The sequence below is a fragment of the Protopterus annectens genome, chromosome 5.part0 (assembly GCF_019279795.1).
Source record: "Protopterus annectens isolate FY-2018-M chromosome 5.part0, PAN1.0, whole genome shotgun sequence".
Taxonomy (NCBI): Eukaryota; Metazoa; Chordata; order Ceratodontiformes; family Protopteridae; genus Protopterus; species Protopterus annectens.
Window position 1 is genome coordinate 983,073,140 of NC_056735.1, and position 13,586 is coordinate 983,086,725.

Consider the following 13,586-nt stretch of genomic DNA (forward strand, 5'->3'; position numbering starts at 1 on the left):
GCCTCCCATGGAGTCGCACCAAATGTCACCATAGCAGCAAAAGTCACTGAAAGGGAGTGTGAAAGCTCCTTGTCTACTTTTGTAACTCCAAACTCAGATGTAGGATAGGTAGACACCATGAAGTAGCTAGGCCGTGAGCAGGACTTCTGTTTGTCAATGGGCTTGGCCCCACACTTGATAGTTTAGGTGCTGAAAAAGTGCACTGGGGACAGTTGGATATATCATGCTCTGGACCCAGAAAAAAAAAAAGGACAGAATGTTGAAGCTCCTATGAAGAATTTGCTTCTTGCACTTTAAACGACTATTTACATTTATTGGCACCTACATAAAATTCTCAATAAGAAGAGCTATTTGAAGAAAATGTTCCCCAATGTGATACTGATCTGATCTCTGTGGCCTTCAGACTGAACCAACATACTGCATATACGCACACACAGATGATCATCAGACTTCAGATGGTAAGAAAGACATGAAGATGGTGCCAGCTGACAATACTTTATACCACTGGCATCCTGATATCCACAGGAGAGGGCATCTGCCGGGCAGTGGGGTATGGTAAGATCTCCAGATTTCAGATCAGCTTCAGGCTTCTGGAGGCAGGAAATCCCAAGAGTCATTACTGCAGAAGTGAAATATGAATAACATCTTTACTGTTCATACTAAGATGGAAACTAAATGCAGCAGTTTGTCTTCAAATTTCACACCTGAGTGTTACACAACAAATGTATTTGCCATAAAAAGCATTGCTGAACTTCTTCTATACTGCTTTCAGCATCCATTGTCTCAGGGCATGGAAGACAGGCATTATGCTTTCTGTTTTCCATGGTTTCATAGGCTGCATTTTGGTTTCCACCTTCTCCCCAGTTCAGAAAGTGGTGACAAAAGGGAGGCATTAGTTGTCCTTTGTAAATTTTGTAACCCCAGGATAACAAAAATGGCCTTGAATTTCTCAGCTTTTGGTGAGGTTTTTTTTTTACGGGCATGTGTCAAGTTGGTGAAATTGTTTTTTTCCAAATTTAAAAAGTGGGCACACTCTTCAGTGAAACTAACTTTGCCGGTAGTGAAGATTTACATTTGTTCTACTGTAGTGCAGCCTCAGGGTTGGTACATATAAGTTTGTGGGTGTAGGGGGGGTGCAGGGGGGCAAAAAATATTTTCTTATGTTCATCAGAGTTAGTTTTGGTGGAAAGTTTTTGAACTTTTTACTGTCGCCAAAACTACCTTCAGCGAATTAACATGATTTCATTTTTTCCACTCTGTGAAGCACTGCTATTTCAATAACAACGCTTCATATTTGCATGAATGACATTTGGTTAGAAGATGTGCTAATATAGATAATTTGATGCATTATTTTAGATCAGTCTTAATCAAGTCACACAAAAAAGTCTCATATTAGTAGCCTGGAGACTCTTTACCAAACAGGCTTGAAACCCTGTCCCTATACTCTGTATCTTACGAACCCCTACATGGAGATCTATATTTTGCATTCTGTGCCCTTATGAACCCCATCCCTTATTTCTTGCATCTCCACAAAACAACAGCTGCACAAACACAAGAGCTAAGGGTTCAAATCTCCATCAAGATATGTTAATCACAATAGAGGGACAAGTTGCCATTACAAGTAAAACAGAGTGACAACTTTGCATCGTTCATGACAAAGCTAGATGACTGGATGGGCACTGGCAAATTCATTCCTGGACCAAACCACTTATCTCTTCTAAAAGTAGGACGTACATAATAAGAGTCTGTATTGGCAAGGTGCAAATAGTCTCTTAACTTACTTGTCTTGTAATCCCTATGATCTTGTAATCATTTGATCAACTGTATCACCATGTACTTATATATTCTGTCATAGACATGTAAATAAATTAGTTGAACTGCATAAATAGTTTTTTTTTGCTCTGTTTACCCCTGTTGCCTGCCAGTCATCAGTCCCCTCTTAGCCAAATGACCCTTTCATACTTGCTTCACAAACAGCAAGATTTTGCTGTGAAGGGCCATCATTTAGGCAGCCATCAGGGGTGATTTGATAGTATTTCTTTTATGTAGCCCTACAATGCACTTGACTAAGCAAGGGAAGGAACATGAAATGGGCCTTCCACACCCAGAATTCCCTTGCTTTCACAAGGGACATTGTCAGCACTATCAGGCAGCCCTGCATACCCTCCTTTTGAGGCACGGGAGGTGGTTTCTCAGACACCTATGAAGAAATTGCACCATCCCAGTCTGTTACCCTATGGCTGCAATCTTTCTCTCCCTTGAGAAGGGCAAACAGGCCATGTCCCTTCACTCCTGTCCCTCTTTTTTTTACCCATATCTGAAAATATATCCTTTTTATGCATGGAAAATTTGTACCTGATTCCATCTAGCTGCCTTTTCTTATCAAAGATTATCCCAATTTTGAAACTCTCTAGAAGAAACTCTTCAAGGAAGTCTTTCTTATTGAAGTGGAAAATGTTTTCAGTTTGGGCACTCTGTCATACATAAATCTGAAGGCCTAGTTAATTCCTGAATTGGTAAATTGTCTGAATCATCTCAGTGCAACAAGTCTGTTTTATTTTCCAGGCAAGGTACACTTTTGAGTAGTCTCAGCTTCCATACCGTCCTCTAGCAGGTTTCCTGAAGTCCAGATTTTAAGACTTTCTGCACTTAACTCTTCTACATGCAGCTTTTTTTCCAATCCATGCTAGTATCATAGAAAATCTGCAGTGGTGGTGCTGCGGTAGTGTTGTCGCCTCACAGTAAGATGTGATTCTCAGCTAAAGCGTCTTCTGTGTGTAGACTTGCGTGAGTAGGCGTACCTTCATTGAAGGTTGTACATCAGGGCTGGCAACTCAGTACGTAAAAATCTACTGCCAGTCATTAGTGGACCGGAGTTCCGCTGTGGCGACCCGTAACCGGGAAAAGCCGAAAAGATACAACATCATAGAAAATCTGGCTTTACCAACTTTTTAACTATCAAGTTCAATGCACTTATAATTTCTTTACTAGAAAACTCATCTTGTTAGCAGTCAGTTTGCCTGGAAGGATCTCAGAACTACAACATTTGATGTGTAAGCCTGTTATGTATGCAGTTTATACATTGTTTCTGTCAGCAGGGGTGGCAGTTAAAAATAATCCATACTTCATGTCTAAGGTGACATCATCGTAATTTCTTAAACCACCAGTATTCTTTTCTGCAGAAGAAAACAAAGTAAAAATGTTGCTTGTCCTGGCTATTCATGGGTTACTCAGATACTGCATGGATATTACTGAATGTAGTAAAAGAAATGATTATCTGTTTGTTTTCTTCGCGTAAGGTAACTAGGCTTCCCCATCACTTAAACAGCCTCACCAAAGTTACTTGCCTTTTGCTGTGCCAGATATAACAAGACACTGCAATCATCCACTATTTTAAATGTAGTGGATCAGACATCAAGATATGAAGTCTCAAGCCTAGAAGCAGGGACAATTTTAAACCATTTCCACAGGAATACTCTAACAACATGTCCACAACCATGGACCGTACACAGAACGCTGCTACACGGGATTTTGACCATTTATTATATTTCTGCAAAAGTCCTCCTTAACATGAAAGATAATACTTTTGTCAGATATGCTTACCATAGCAGTAGATTATTGAAAGATCATGTGACATAGGAAGAATACCCTTACACTGCCTGTTTGCCTTGGATAATCTTAATAGTCTGTTTTTTATCATTTGTATGCAGTTATCAATACACTTAACATGTTCAGTTACTAGTGGGTGACACTTTAGCATTTTTGTACATTATTTATTTCTCAGTTGAAGAAATGAGGATAACAGAAGATAGTGCCATTTTTTTGCTGGACACACTCAAGTCAAGGTTAAGCAAAACCTAAGTATATGCCAGCTAGGTGGCCACCTAGGGCGTCATTCTTCCAGGGTGGTGGTGGGGGGGGTTGAGTTCCACAGTTAATTTATACTTAATGAAGTGTGGTGTTTTGCTTCTCTAAATAAATAAATGTGTAAATTTCCCAAGGTACCCTTGTTTAATGAAAATGTGCCCACAGCGAGGCAGGTACCCTAGGAGGAGGTGCTGCAGTGGATGTGACCATTCAAGTCATACACTTGACCATTGCAGAAAAGCCCACCGAGTTAAAGTGTAAAGTGAATGGTGCTTTGAGTTTATGTGATGTGAAGAAAGAAGAGGAGGTTTACTGGCAGGGGTCAGTCAGTTATTTTGGCAGAGTACTTTGCAAAAGGAGAATGCAAACAAAAAAAGAATGAGACATGGAGTGAGGGGATCAAAGGCTTAAAGTCGTGGAAGAATGTTAAATATTTCTGTGATATATTTAATGTAATAGTGCAACAGATTTTGCACATCAGTGCATTTTCTGAACAATAAGTATGAAACTCTAATCTTTGTCTTTCGACTTTTCCCGGTTAGGGGTCGCCGCAGCGGAACTACAATCTGCTAATGATTGGCAGTGGATTTTTACTGTGCCGAGTTGCCAGCCCGATGCCCAAACTTCAAAGAAGGCACACCCATTCACGCACGCACGCACCTACCTGCATGTCTTTAGATGTCGCTCGACCACGGGGAGGACATGCAGACTCCACACAGAAGGCACTCTAGCTGAGAATCAAACGGGAGAACCTCTTGCTGTGAGATGACAACGCTAACCGCTGCACCACCGTGGCCCCTCTGATATCTGGCATTATTGAATGAGTGTAATCCTCAGTAGTTTTTCTGAAAATCAAAAATTTTATGAGGGACATGAACCACAACAGAAATATGATGCCAAATCAGGGAGTGCTGAGAGGTCTGATAAAAATGACTTGTTATATTATCTCTCACTGGTCTTCTGAGATATGCATAACAATGATATAATTGTTGGGGCTGTCTGTAGAAGAAAATGACTGTCTCCTGCTGTTTGCTCATTATTCTGGCTTTCTGATTTGTGTAACGTGGAAAACTGCAGTGTGTGGTAACTGTTTCTATTGTCATTTGTCATCTCACAAAAACAGTTAGGCATAAAATGCATCACAGAACATCTAGTCCTTTAGAGTTTCTGGGACTCTGTCTGCTCCCTCACCCCAAGGCTGTATAAGTGGATTTTGGCACAGTAGTGAGCTCTCCCTGAGTCTAAACATGGCCCTTCACAGAGGTGACACAGAATGTTACTGTAGTTTTCTCGAGGGACTAAGATGAGGACAGTGTCATTATTTCTTTAATTTTCCTCCCAAACTTCAGAGGTGTGCCTAGGTCACTACATACTGTGTTGAGCTAGGGCAGTATTGTCATTACTTCTTTGTTTCCCCACAAATTTTAGGGATGTGAACAGTGGGTCACTATACCTCATATATGAGCAATGTACTGAGTAGGAGTAACAAATTGGAAATGTCACTGTGATAATTATTTTTTTTCATGTTCTTAACAATCAAATATCAGAAGCATGTAAAAGTGCCTTACGTTTTGATGGTTTTTAAGAAAGCATACTAAGTTATATATGTCGGACAGCAGCAAGTTGAAATATGTTATGTTCTACTTGTTTTTATCAGTTTTATCCCAGTCTGACACCAGATGAGGTATACTGGCTATGTCTTGAGGTAGGGGTGAGGAGGCATGCTGTTTATACATATGACACCAGCAACCTGAAATATGTGACTGTGGCTATTTGTTCCTTAATTTTCATCCCAATCTAATAAACATAATGTGACTATCTCGAGAGGGTAGGGTGTCTGGTACAATTCTTTACATATGATTTATGGATCTTCACAAGCATTTGTCTTCACAGTTTATTGTGAATTGCTATGTTGTCAGTGTTGAGAGTTAAGCCTCACTTGCAACTTATTTCTCCTTTGAAATAACAAAAAAAGTAAGACTCAGATGTTCTTCATGTTTCACTGTTGCAGTCAACACACTTGGGTTATCTGCCTGCAGGTAGCCCTCAGTCAGCCCAAATACCAGAGACTTAGTATTTCTGTGTCGGTTGCTGTCGCTTCAGGACTGACGTCAGGTCATCAGGGGTATAAAAACAGGCAGCCGACGCCATTACATCATTATTTCTTGCCGAGTAACTCGAAGCAGAAGCAGTTTGCACGAGTGCCGGTCGGCCGCTACCGGAGTTCTCATTTCTGAATTGAATCATCCTGAAGTCTTCTAAAGCTAAATACCCCGTTGGGGATCCTTTTTTCTTGCTCTAATCGATGTCAGTAAAAGTTAACAATAGTCTCGCCTGTGGAAAGCAAATACCACACACGAGATTTCCATTCTTACTGCGTCATCTGTTTAGGCCCAGACCACGATGTACCTCACTGTTGGTTTTGTGCTTTGTTCAACACCCAAACTATTCATCATCAGGCCCTTATTGTAGCTAAATACTTTCGCTCTCGATCTCTGTATTCCGAAATGGCTTCGGTAAGCCATCCATCTACCGATCTTCTGAAAAAACATAAGGATAAAAACAGAGATAGACCGCACAGGTCCAAAACTACCGATGACGCTTCCGTTAAGCTAGTCACCAGTTCGCCGGTACTCATTGAGGCTCACGCTACCCCCCTTTGAGCCTGCAGTGTCAGCAGAGTTACAATTTTTCTCTTGGAAAACAGCCTTGCTTCTGGCTATCACCTCAGCTAGAAGAGTGTCTGAGCTACAAACACTTTGGCCATGGAACCCTTCATTATTTTTCATGCTGACAGGGTCTCCCTCAGGACTAACCCTACTTTTATGCCTAAAGTAGTGTCCAGTGTGGCTCTCAACCAATCTATCCATTTGCCAACCTTTTTCCGTAATCCTCAAAACAAAGGGGAAATGATCCTGCACTCTTTAGACATGCACAGACAGCTCAGATTCTACCTTGATAGGACTAAACCCTTCAGAAAATCTGACCAGTTACTAGTCAGCTTTGCACCAGGGGCAGAGGGCAAGTCCATATCAATACAAACCATCTCCAAATGGATAGCACACTGTATCCATTTCTGTTACAAACACCATGGGAAACCACCCCCTCTGGGGGTCAGAATGCATTCCATTAGGGCAACTTCAACCTCTACAGCATTCTTCTGGGGAGTCCCTACCAGGGACATCCTGGAAGCTACTACCTAGAGTTCTGTTCACACCTTCACCAGGCATTACCACCTGCTTATCTTTTCCAAATCCAGGGCAGGTTTTGCAGCAGCAGTACTGCAGGGCATACTAGCCAGCCCCAACTCTTCGTGACTGCCTCCACCCATTCTTCAGCTTTGGGAATCAACCCATGTGTGATGACTGCAACAGTGAAACACGAAGAACATAGTACAGTTGTTTACACTTATCATAAATATAGATGTTCGAGTGTATTCGCTGTTGCAGTCCTGGTTTCCCACCCTTCAGCAACCTTGTCTCTCTGTCTCTATCTCTCGCTCTTTCTCTCTCTCCCCCCTTCTCTGTCTCATTTGGGGAGCTCCTGACATTTGGGGCATGAAAAACTGATGTAATGGCGTCGGCTGCCTGTTTTTACCTGCAGGCAGATAACCCAAGTGTGATGACTGCAACAGTAAATACACTCGAACATCTACATTTATGGTTAGTGTACACAGCTTACTTTTCATTCCTTGGTTATCATTTTTATTCAGGCCATCATTTCTTTTATGGACTACTTAAATGTTTTTGTTTCTTTATTATTGTAAACATTGTAGTTATGAATTTTAAAATATATTTTTGTAAATACTGAATCATGGAGCTTTTCTCCCCAGGCCCTCTAGCCGTTATTAAAAGTGGCAGAACAAAGGACTGACATTAGCAGCAAAAGTCATTTGCCATAGTGCTGTTAGAGTGTCTCTTTTGAAGGTCCATTGTGGAAGTGAGCACCATACCTTACAGATCTGTACACATTTAGGCTAATAAACAGTATTTGTTGTGACACCCCACCACTGGACCAGTAATCAGGAAGCCTCAATCCTCATCGGTGGCAACAGTGGGGGGCGTACACTAAGATGATGACAAGTTACACACACAGTATTACCAGATGCAGCTCTCTGCATCAAATGCAATTTCCCTTAAGAGCACACAGAGACCACAATCAGTCTGGGGCTGTTTTTTACCTCTTTCTCCAGATCCCCAATAAGACTCCCCACTGGCACAGCTGTAGAGTTGAGATCTCAGCTGATTGGCCAAGCCAAGACCTCCAGCACCCTCTCTGTCCAACCAGTGCTTTGTGTCCCTACCCAAGTAGCTGACACAGACACCCTTTGAGGTTTGATTTGTACACAAGCCTGCACACACACACACACACACACACACACACACACACACACACACACACACACACACACACACGCACCTGGAAAAGGCTGGCACAGGTTTACTAGCTATGCCCCCTTTTGCCCAGACTATAAGGTGGTTATTACTGCCACCAGCCAGCTCCTTATCAGCTACTTTAAGGCCCTTAACAAAGGGTGTCCAATCTTACTGTGTAATCTTACCATTAATACAAACTGTAGTTTGAGCAAGAGTAAGGCTATTAGGAGTGCCCTACACAGTGTCACCAAATAAATATACAAGTACTCTCAGAGCTTAAATATCTGTACACAGATCAGCCACAATGAAAGGTTTAAATATATTTAATAATAAATAATAAACAAGAAAATACTCGCTATATATTTGCAGTGACATCAGAGTTCAAAATCACAGGAAATATTTAAAACATTGCAGGACAGACTGAAATAAATAAAGAAAAATATCTAAACTAAGCTTTGCAATATTCCTGACTATATCTAAGAGAATTACTATACCCTAGTTAACTTCCTTACAGAGCAAGGCAGATGTGGTGACTGGATCTTCTCTAGTGTTGTCAGGTCAAAGACAGAATACAGAATGCTGTGTCTCTCTAAGAGACCTCTCAAATTAATATCTCAAATATTACAGCAGGGCTAGCTTGCAGATTGACATAATTTCTTGTCATCTGACTTCTAGTCCCCAGGCCCAAAACAACCATTTATAGCAGCTGGTAGCATTTAGCATCTACCTGTGAAAATACATAGACCTCAGATCTTTGACAGATACTGAAAGTCATAAAACAGTTTACATTCCTCCACATTTAAAGATAGTACAGTACGCTGTCTAATACAGACATTATGTCTTCCCAAAGCACCGAAACTGAAATATAACATCTTTTATGGCCTAGCCATAAAGTAATTTAATTTCACTTATTTTTTTGAAGTTAACCTCCTGTATTCCAGTTTCCACTGTTAAAATATTGTATACATTTTAAACAGTTACAATAGTGCATGTACATTTCTGTTCTTTTCCAGTAGGGTACACTGTGGATACAATTTAAGCACTTTGCAAAAACATTTTCAACACACACTTCTGTACCAGCAGTTTGCTATATACACGACATACAGTTCTAATACAGTTGTAACACAAGCATCTTATATGAATCATATGGATATTCACAAATGACATAATTATTTACAAAATTACAGGTAGCCGAGCTAGCAGCATCTCCCTTTGTCACACTTGTTTTAAAATTGCATGAAATATTAGTAGGCCGTGTTTTCCAGATCTTTTGATAAATACTGACAATGGTCACAGGCTCATAACTGTCATGCTGTAAAGAGGACAGGCAATGGAATTACAGTAACAGTTTTTATTTCTGCATGGGATAACCTTTGCAGTTAAAAACAGGTGGGATATGGATTTCCTGGGCTGTAACAGTGCCTGAGGCACTGATCTGATGAGAGAGAGATGGTTAACCTTGCAGACTGTATTCCATCTCCCATTTTATGGCCATTACTTCTTTCAGTACCTCATCAATTAGATCATTATGTAATATATTTTAAATTTATAACTTTAGCATTAAGTATTCTCTGAAATGTGTAATTTTATGATCAGTTGTTGATTATATTTAAAGTATTCTCTGGTGCAAAAATAGTATAGCATTTATTTTATAACATGCTTTTTTTGTCTGTTAATTAGGTAAAACTGCCAGACATTGAATTTTTTGTAAATCTGGGAGATTGGCCCTTAGAAAAGAGAAAAACAACACAGGATCCTCACCCAATCTTTTCTTGGTGTGGCTCAAGTGACACAAAAGATATTATAATGCCTACATATGATCTAACAGAATCAACACTGGAAACCATGGGCCGGTAAGTACATTTTTTAAATTTTACTTCAAGAATTTTTTTTAATTTGGTCCTGCATTATAATCTTCCTTCTCCATACTCAGTAAAAATCTCAGTATCTGTTGCTGCAGGAACATTTACTACTGTGGTCTTTGCTATCATACATTCTGCTCAATTTAAGGAGTGTCCTTAAAGCTACATACATTTTCCCCCTCAAAATCTGATGACTGTTTGATTATCCTGTCACTTATTACATATCACAAGAAAGTGCTCACATTCAGTACTGCAAGCAGTGTCTAGGCCTAAGTTGCCAGATCTTGTAAGTCCCCGTATAGTCACCAAATACCAAAGCAAGGATCATTGGTTTCCCTTGGCCTGTTCAACCTTTAGTCTGTTTTTTATGGACCCCCCTGCCAATTGCCATCTGGCTGAATGCTGGGACCCTGCCCATTTATTCCCTACTAGGAGAGGGACAATCAAAGCACAGCCGTTATTCAGGCAGTTATCAAGGGATGTTGTTTTTGTCCTAAGGTCTCCTCTGAGTGCAGTGCAAGTACTGAGAGGTATGTCCACTAGGTACAGAGCTGGACTACTACCCACTTCCATGAGTGACATAGTCCCCTCAAGGGCACTGCCCAAATCAGGGCTTTCTGAGTCTTAGTCAATGTTCTGTCACTTTTGACACACAGCTAACATTACCCTAACAATTAGCACCTAGTAGTGTTTTCGCTGAAAATCCTTAAATGTTATTTATACCATAGAGTTAAAGTTGCCACTTGTTGTTCCCAGTGACAATTTGAGCCATTTTTCCCACTCAGTAGTGAAGGAACAGAGAGTGAACATATCTTATAACATTTAGAGGATGTCCATTTGAAGGAAACCTGGTACAGATTTGACAGGCTCAATTTAAAAGATCAGTAGACTAAGGAACCATGGATTGCTTTTCCCTTGTAGTCTGCTGTTTTAATATTAGTTTCCACCACATATTTCTTGATTCTGAGGATATAAGCCAATTAAAGTAGTACCTTAATAGTGTCTTCCTGTCTCTACTGCAGAGTCTGTCATCTGGCAGTTTGAAGGCATACAGGTTTTTTTTCCATGGCTGGAATTAAGCCACATTGTGATTTCATGTAACAAAATTCTACTCCACTGATCATAGCCAAAATTTCCCTGTTAATGATAACTTTCATTGTGCTTGTTTCTAGCCCATGAGTTGTACCTCAAATGTAATTTAATTCTGAAATGTGTTGTCTCAGTTTGGTGGACACTAACTGCATGAATGTAATTGCAAAAGGTACTGTAGGAGTCAGTTAGGTAGGATGCCTTAATACACAGCCCTTTTTTTTCTTCTTCAGGTAAAAGCTTCACACTCTGATACACAGAATACCTTAATATTAAGCCCTTTTTATTCAATCAGGGGCAGGCTTCATCACTAGAGCAGAGATCTCTGTAGAGGTCCCCTAGATTGCAGTGTTACAATTTTGAAGCTTCAAAAGCTTGACACCTCACTAGGACACTGCCAGGTATCTTTATTGTTGTGAGGATTTTGCTCTAAATTTTACCAGCTAAGATCCCAAGGTTTATTTTGAAGTTTGAAATATTTTTGTGTGCTAGAAGTGACAGAGGACATGTATTCCAAACCTCATCAATCTTACAATGTAAACATTTGTTTTAGTTAAGATACCATCTTGGTTTAATGAGAGTAATGAACCTTTGTTCCTTGTTCCTTCAGTGTGGTTATTTAAAACAAGACCACGACATGCTAGACTCTGAGTGTCATTGATAACGTAACAAGTCTCTCTGTAGCAGATTTTAGTTAACTAAGTATTGTTTTAAGCTTTAAAACCTAGGTACGTATTCAGATGTCCGGTCTCCTTAAATACATTTAATAAAATATATTTAAATATTCCCCAGATTTTTTAAAAATGTTTAGAGTAGTACCTGATTAACAAAGTACTGTATTCATTTGCTAGTCCTTTTAGGGATTTATATATCAGTATCATAACAAAAGCCTTCTAGAAGTAATAGATCTTAAAATGAAGAAACAACATCTCTTATCAACTGCATTATGGTAAGATGATCCATCAGGACTGTCCCTAGATCCCTGTATGTATCTATGTGTTAATTGTATAGAAGTATCGTGGGTCATATGTACCAACATGACTGACGGAACATTTTTAATATGAAATTCCAACAACCAGATATACAGACCCCTTAAATAGTTCTGAAAAATCAGTCTATCATTTAACAATTGCATCTACCAAAGAACAATAATTGTGACATAATCATACACAGAAGCTGTGAAAACAATGAATAGAAATGGAACTGCACTGATTCTTAAGAGTTCAGTATTAATATTTTGTGAAAAGGCATATAAGCTGTTAATTTGGATTGAATAGGTTTTGTCACTGAAGCAATTTTTAATCTTTGGTAACTACAAATTTAATTAGTTTGGAGTGTACCTGACTTGACCTGAAACAATACCACTGTGAGTAATGTTATCAGACGCCTTGAACAAACCTATATTGAAAATGTTCATCAATAATCACAGATCCATTTTATCAACTACATTTGAATTGAAATTGCTCAAATTGGTCTGGCATAGTCTAAGTGAAGCCATGTTGAGATTTATTTATTTGACATTTGTTGACCGGGAAAGTCCCCTGAGTCAGAAACCCATTTTCAGTGTAGGCCCGGGGACAAAAGCTCCACAAAGTATTACAAAGTATTCAAATTTTAACATAAGTATAAACAAAGTTACATGTAAAAAAGCAAAGATATGCAATTCAGTACAGTACAGAGTTTACATTATTAAAGTTTTAGGATCACAATATACAGGCAAAGAAAGTTACATATGTAAAAAGCAGAGATATGCAACAATACCATTTATAGTGTGCGTTTGTGAAAAAATTCGAATAACTGTGTACAAGACAGAAGTTATAGATCCTGCTATTAGACATTTCACGTACAAGAATTAATTAAGGAACAGTTTTAAGGTGGCCTGTTTGCTTTGCAGGGTCAGGAGGGGTTATTCAGGTAATGTGGTTTTAGTGCAGATTTCAAGGTTTTTATACAGCCAATTTGTGTTATGTGGGAGGGTAAGGAATTCCAAAATTTCGGAATGCTATGGGAGTACAGATATTGTCCAGCTCTTTTGTTGGGTTTGGTTATGATCTAATGTACCAGAAGATGTTATTGATAAAAATTTTGGGAAAACATATTCGGACAGCATCCATTTAAGTGATGTTAAACAGAGAGGTCTGCAATAAGAAGCTTGGGTTAAATTCCTCCCCTTTTGCAGTTATGTTAACTTTGCTTGTTTCCAATTGGGAGGACATAGCTGGATTCTTATGAATGAAATAAATGCAAATGATTGGGTCTACGTTGTGCTGCCATGTTGTTCAAAAATGCACCAGGAATATTACCAGGTCAAGAACTTAAATAAACATTGATACTAGAAAATTATAACTGACGTACTCTAAAGCAAAATAAAAAACAACAGTTAGAATGGGAC

General features: G+C 39.4%; 1 protein-coding gene across 1 annotated transcript in view; it reads left to right on the forward strand.

Moving 5' to 3' along the window:
* The window catches only part of POGLUT2 (protein O-glucosyltransferase 2), a 765,363-nt gene that overhangs the window by 428,378 nt on the left and 323,399 nt on the right, over positions 1-13,586 (forward strand). The window contains exon 5 of the mRNA XM_044071952.1: positions 9,924-10,096. Coding sequence (XP_043927887.1) covers positions 9,924-10,096 — 173 coding nt within the window. The remainder of the gene's footprint in view (positions 1-9,923; positions 10,097-13,586) is intronic.